The sequence below is a fragment of the Sinocyclocheilus anshuiensis genome, unplaced genomic scaffold (genome assembly GCF_001515605.1).
Source record: "Sinocyclocheilus anshuiensis isolate Anshui unplaced genomic scaffold, SAMN03320099.WGS_v1.1 scaffold2285, whole genome shotgun sequence".
NCBI lineage: Eukaryota > Metazoa > Chordata > Actinopteri > Cypriniformes > Cyprinidae > Sinocyclocheilus > Sinocyclocheilus anshuiensis.
The window spans coordinates 335,016-341,783 of record NW_015552762.1 but is presented as its reverse complement, the minus strand read 5'-3'; the positions used below and the strand labels follow the sequence as shown (position 1 = coordinate 341,783).

Genomic DNA, 6,768 nt, shown 5'->3' with positions numbered 1-6,768 from the left:
AAATGTCTCTGAGTTTTGTTACCGTACTGTGCCCATCATCCGCTATTTCCAGCACTTAATCAAGCCACTCTTCTTTCAAACACGATGACGTTTTATTTCACATGTCACTGTGTTTGCGTTGGCTCTTTGGTTCGAGCCATTTCGTCCGCAACCATTAAAGTATTTGATCTCTACAGCGACTCATTTGCCGCACATCATTCTCTTTCTATGAAACCTGTAAACCGCATTCACCGGTTCTAACTCTATAGCGACACCAACTCTATAGCGTTTTACCCGAGCATTGCAATTATTTTGCATTTAATTCGATGAAATGGCTTTCCCAACTCTGTTTTTTGCATCTGTCCTGTGCGCGGCATATTATTTCTTCTGCGCTTTTAAGCCAGGCTCACACTACAGGATTTTTGGCTGGATTTTGCTGTCGTGGACAGATTTCCATAGTCTGTGACAAAACCCCCGGATCGTGACCAAATCGGTGCTCATTGCGGTTGCCGAAGCTCGTTAAGTATGAGCAGGTCAGCAACGTGATCCGAACCTGTCTCGAGCTATCACAGACGCAACGATATTTTCAAACCTGTTTGATATTATCGCCACGTGATCTCGTAATGTGAGCGACACAATGACAAGGTGGAACTAATCCAGCCAATCACAGTGCAGGTATAAACACTCATCATGCATCTTTATGAACAGACATGAAAGGCCACAAATGAATCAAATCAACTATAAATTTAACAAATGCAAAGATTGTGTATATAATACCACATTTCATTGTACTGTTTAATTACCTCCAACTCTTTCTGCAGTACTGACAGTCTTTGTTGTCCACGTCTTCCAAGCCATTGTTTCTGCCATATTCTCTTTTGTTGTGGTTTCTTCTTTCTTTCGGATAAAATAACTGCACAGGCCAATTGAAGGGCCAGTTGATCGTCCATGCTTGAAGATATGGCCTATAATCGCTGTAATTTAGCTATGACAAGACGGTGACAGATGAGAAGAAATCTTGTTGCGTAGTGTGAGCAACACCGTGATTCGGCTAGTCTTTCAATCATGTAGTGTGAGCTTGCCATTAGAGGGAACATTGTACATAGTATGCAGTATGTATAGGCTAGTCTTCATTCTGACCGTAACCTGTGTTTGTCTGTTGTGCAGCTGCACCGGGTGGAGATGAGGTGGCGCTGTACGTGGGTATCGTCATGGCGGTGGTCATGTGTCTGATTGTCTCTTCTATCGTGGCACTGCTTGTGTACCGCAAAACTCATCGGCGCTTTCACTCTGACATCATCGACTCGTCTGTGCTGAACGGAGGATTCCAGCCTGTCAGCATCAAACAAGCACGCTCAGGTGAGACGCTCAACCTTCATTAGTGGATCACTGTTGAGCTCTGATTGGTTAGAAATATAAAGTTTAAATTGATCAAAAGTGACAGTAAAGACATTTATAATGTTACAGAGCATTTCTATTTCTAACAAACACTGTTCTTTGAACTTTCTATTCATCAAAGAATCCTGAAAAAAAAAACAGTTTCCACAAAAATATGAAGCAGTTTTCAACTGTTTTCAATAAGAAATGTTTCTTGAGCAGCAATCAGCAGCATATTAGAATGTTTTCTGAAGGATCATGTGACAGTAATGATGTTGAAAATTCAGCTTTGCATCACAGGAATAAATTATATTATGGGACGGGCATCCGTGCCTGACCTCTGCAGAAGCATCCAATTGCACCAAGTCTGGCTTGACAGACAGGAGCGTGTGCCCAATGGCAGGTAAGGGACCGCCCCTTCACCGCACACATAAAGTCCAAGCAGATTTTTCTCAGTTTTTTGCCAGCATGTCGCTCTCGAAATCAGCTGCTTATTCTGGGGATAGTTTATCACGGACGCTTGTGGCACGCTTATCGCCTCTAATGATCTTCACACGTTCTGCGTGGTCTGCCTGGGCCTCAAACATGCAGAAGAGGTCTTGGAGAACCCTGAAAATTGCAGTCATTGCCTTAGGTTGCCTAAAACACTCCTGCGGCGCCGTCTTAAAGTTGCCGCGACCCAGTGCGTCAATTCAGATGGGGGACACGGCAATGACGACGCGCTACCGGGGGCTTCCCAGGGCGCAACATCTCTCGACTAGGCCGACCAGCCCAATCCGGCATTCCCTGAAGAGGATATCTTCGCGGGCAACCCCCCGTTCGCAGATGAACCGGCCGGTTCCGGTGATGATGACGACGCGGGCCTTCTCGGGGTCTCAGAGGACGAAGAGGCCATCCCGCCTTCTGACGTGGACGTCTGTGAACGAGCGGCCGCTCGCCTCAAAATTGAGTGGCCGGCTGCACAGAGCGCCACCGACCAGGAGAGGGATATTTATGACGGGAAGCTGCTGGGACCCCCTCCCGGCCCGAGGAAACAACTCTTCCCCATCCTCCCAGCATGCGCGAAGCACATGAGGCATTACTGGAGCGATCCACTTAACCTCAAACATGGTCTTGCGGGCCTCGAGGTTAAGGATATGGTGGTGCTAGGCTTGGGTGATCCCCTCGATCGCCAGGCATCTTAGCACTGTCCAGGGCGGGCTGCTCCCCCCTCCAAAGCCGGTATTGACGAACAAAATGGATCGTTTTTCTGCCTCAGTTCACCAGGCCGCATATAAATCCTCAGCCTTCTCTGTCAGGGCGCTCAATATTTCCTCTGTACTCTCCGCGTACCAGGCGGAGCTTTTGGATGATTTAGGTCAACAGCCTGCTGACACAGGGATCGCTTTCACCTACTCTGTGGAAAGAGATCCTCACGGTTAACGACCTCGTCCTCCGGAATGCTCGGAATGCCTTAACAGGATGGGGAGCCGCTCAAGAGGGCAGAATAGTGAACGGTGTGTGACCGAGCACACTCCACTCAGCCCACATAAATTATTTGGAGCTCCTTACTGTTTGGAAGGCTCTGAAATATTTTCTGCCCTGCCTGCAGGGGCATCACATGCAGGTGCGTTGCGACAACACCACAGCCGTGGCACATATCAACCGCCAAGGGGGGATGCGCTCCTCCAAGCTTCATGCTCTAGCTCACAAGCTGTTAGTATGGAGCAGGCAGCACTTTCTGTCGTTACGGGCGACCCATGTCCCGGGCGGTGCAGACCTTTTTGTCGAGCCCATTCTATGGAGAATGCCGCCTCCACCCTCAGATAGCGGATCTGCTATGGAAGAGGTTCGGTCGGGCAGCTGTCGAGCTCTTCGCCTCGTGTGAAAACGCCCATTGTCCTATGTTCTTCTCACTACGGCCCAATGTGCTGCTCTACGCTTTTTCTCCGCTCTGCTTGATATCTCCTACTCTGGTCAGGGTGAAAGAACAGAGCCTGACTCTGATTTTGATAACACCCAGGTGGCCCATATCTTCATGGCTGGCAGAGATAGTTCCTCTTCTGTATGCATAGCCATTGCCCCTCCCATTACGCACGGTCCTCCTGTCTCAAGTGAACGGGGAAATATACCACCCGCACCCAGACAGGGTAGCTCTCTGGGCCTGGCCCATGAGAGGGCAAATTTAAACTCATAGGGGCTCCCCCTCGTGTTGTTGCTACCATGCAGAATGCTAGAGCCTCCTCTACATGCTCCCTTGCAAGTGGCGTGTGTTTGAAGAGTGGTGCGAGGGGCGTCAGCTGATATCATATCAGTGCTCAGTCGTTGACATTTTGGTTTTTTCACGTTTCAGGTGCTTGAGCTTTCAGCTTTTCACCCTCCTCCATTCTCCTCTGCGGAGGATCAGAGGTTGAATGCTTTGTGTCCTGTTCGTGCCCTGCGGGTTTACATTGACAGGACCAGCTCTTTCAGGAGGAGTTATCAGACCTGCAAGTTGGGCCTCTCCACATATGTTTGTCAGATACTACCGGCTTGATGTTACTCACACCCCGGTAGCTCACTCTGTTTTAGCCTTGTGCCTTTGGACCTGCTACACATTTTAAGCTCGGGTTGACCAGACTGGCTTATTCATGTCATTAAGCAGGTCATTTGTACCCTCCCCTGACACCATATTATATATTCATTTATATGTATATATATGTCATAGCATTATGTGTGTTGTCAGGTTTTGTATGCATGTTACCACGTCATGCTTTTATGGCTGGTATTGCATGCTCACTTTGAGGGGTCAGTTACTTGGTGTCGTGTCAAGCACCGCCTTTCAGGTGACCGTCCTCTGACTTACAGGGCCTCGCTGTGAGTGTACTGGGCAACCGGGGAGCTGTCCATATCTCCCATAGATGGATCTCGAACACGAGATGATGAAAGAGAACAATAGGTTACTGTTCGTAACCCCGGTTCTCTGAAACATTGAGTGGAGAGATACACCAAGTTTACTCCGCTTGCTGCACGAGAAGCGAATATGCTCATTAAGGAAAGGTAGTGCGTGCTGGGACTTTATGCGCTTGGTGAAGGGGCGGTCCCTTACCTGCCATTGGACATGGGCCCATGTCTGTCAAGCCAGACTTGGTGCAATTGGATGCTTCTGCAGAGGTCAGGCACGGATGCCCTTCCCACAGGTGGATCTCTCCACTCGATGTTTCAGAGAACCAGGGTTACTAACAGTAACCTATTGTTATTTTAAATTGTAATAAAATTTTATAATATTACTGTTTTTACTGTATTTTTGATCAAATAAATGTAGCCTTGGTGAGCAGAAGAAATGTATGTGTCTACTGTACATAAATAAACCATACATGTTTATTATATAGAATTTGGAACTTCAATATCTGAATTATTGGCAGACTTAATTTCTTCTGAAAAATGCAGTATATTACAATGAGTGTCAATTGAATTAATTTTCATTTGGACCTCAACGTTATTAAAAATATATTCTTTTGTGTTTTGCAGATGAAAAAAAGTCATACAAGTTTGTAATGAAATGAAGGTGACAAAGTGATGACAGAATATTAGTTTCGTGTGCATTTCCCTTTAATAACAAATGTAACCAATTTTGAACATCTGTGTCTTTTTGTGATATTGCTGTTTTTACCAGATTGAAAGGGATTTTAGGCATTGTATTCATGCAAGTCACTATAACGCACATCCTGGAGTAGATTATTGCTTTGGTAAAACATTCAAACGCGCTATTCAGACACAATCTCTCTTACTGCGGCTCTCAGTCAATGCAACAGTTTCAGAGAGGAGCTGTGGGAGTGTGTGTGTGTGTCACCGTAAGACACAAGAATGATTAAAATTCCAATCAAGTGGTGAACGGAGTGGAAGGCAGTGTTCCAGTGTTAAATTGTGAGGTGTGTGTGAGAGAGACTCAGGTGACATTTCATCTGAGGAACATTAGAATGCCTGTCATTCTCCCACCTGAACAGGTTATCATTAATGAAGAATCGTCGTTCCGCTCGCTCTCGTATTGTCTCGCTTTTCCCCTCATTTTCCCGCTCGTTTTCTCTTTAATTAAACATGAAGCGGGCTGTAGGTGTAAATGGCACCCTGTCAGGGTGAAAGCACCGTGTGGAGACGCTGCGGAGGATGTCGGTGAATGAGTTGATAAATACAGAGGTAGGGGATGTGATGGTAAAGCGAGACGTTCACATCCGTCAGTTTTGCTCTGGTGAAGATCTCTCCTGGGTTTGGACACGTTTACTTCGACAGGTATGATGCAATGCAGTGCGGTTTACACTTTCTCAACGATCGCTGCGTGATGAATGACTTAAACGTGTGTCAGGAGTGTGAACGGTGCTCATGGTGAGTAATGCTCACACCTGAGTAACCGGAGAGAGAAAGAGAGCTGATGTGCAAAGTGACATTCCTCTGTTTAGTCACTGTGGGAAGCTGAATGTTAATGAGCAATCAGTATGGAGATTAGCAGCCGCTGGCTGTAAGAGTCCTTTACAAGCTCTCTCACACACACACAAACACGGTGATTTCATTTCAAAATAGCACACAACAGAAATACATACAAGGAATAGGTCAGCTAAAAAAGTCATTTACCCACCTTCATGCCGTTCCAAACCCCTATGACTTTCTGGAGCGCAAATCAAGCAGCTCTGTTACATGCAATGAAAGTGTTTATTAGCTTTGCTTACATCTAAATTATGCCAAATTATGCATATTGATCTTGCGCGTTTAAAAATGGTCACTTGTATGGAAATTTAATACAAATTAGAAATTCAAATGGAAATTGTAGTCACTGTAGCTGGCTTTTTTCTGTAATGTAGCTAATTAATTATTTGTGGTTTAGAGTGTGTGATGAGATGCTCTGATGAAATTGGTTATTTCATACTTCAAATTATGGAAGCTTGTCTACACCACGGGATAAAAAAATATAAAAGGTAATCTCACAATTCTGACTTTTTTTAAAAGTCAGAATTGCAAGATATAAAGTGAGAATGGTGAGATATAAATGTGCAATTCTGAGAAGAAAAGTAGGAATTGTGAAACTCGCAATTGCAAGAAAAAGTAACAATTGTGAGTTAAAAAGTTACAATTACCTTTTTATAATTTTTTATTCCGTGGCAGAAACAAAAAACATAATTGCAAGGATGTAAACTCAGAATTCATAAACAAAAACTCAGAATTGCAAAATATAAAAAAAAGTTTAAATTCTTATCCCATTGCAGAAACAAACTAAAAAAAAAAAAAGTACGCTGATTTAAATATTTGAGAGCTTTAGCAAAGGGAGAACATTTTCAGTAAATAATGTCTTAATATGTGTTTTTGTTCCTCTCAGAAAGTTATCATGTGACTTTTAATATAGCACATACAGAGTTGTATGGACTTCAGTATTTTATTGTGCTTTTATGCTGGGGGGGGGGG

The 6,768-nt window shown here is 44.7% G+C and overlaps 1 protein-coding gene across 1 annotated transcript in view; it reads left to right on the top strand.

Moving 5' to 3' along the window:
* The first annotated feature begins 939 nt into the window (after positions 1-939).
* Positions 940-6,768, top strand: part of LOC107667874 (netrin receptor UNC5C-like) — a 15,247-nt gene continuing 9,418 nt past the window's right edge. Inside the window, exons 1-2 of the mRNA XM_016459603.1 lie at positions 940-955; positions 1,147-1,338. Coding sequence (XP_016315089.1) covers positions 940-955; positions 1,147-1,338 — 208 coding nt within the window. The remainder of the gene's footprint in view (positions 956-1,146; positions 1,339-6,768) is intronic.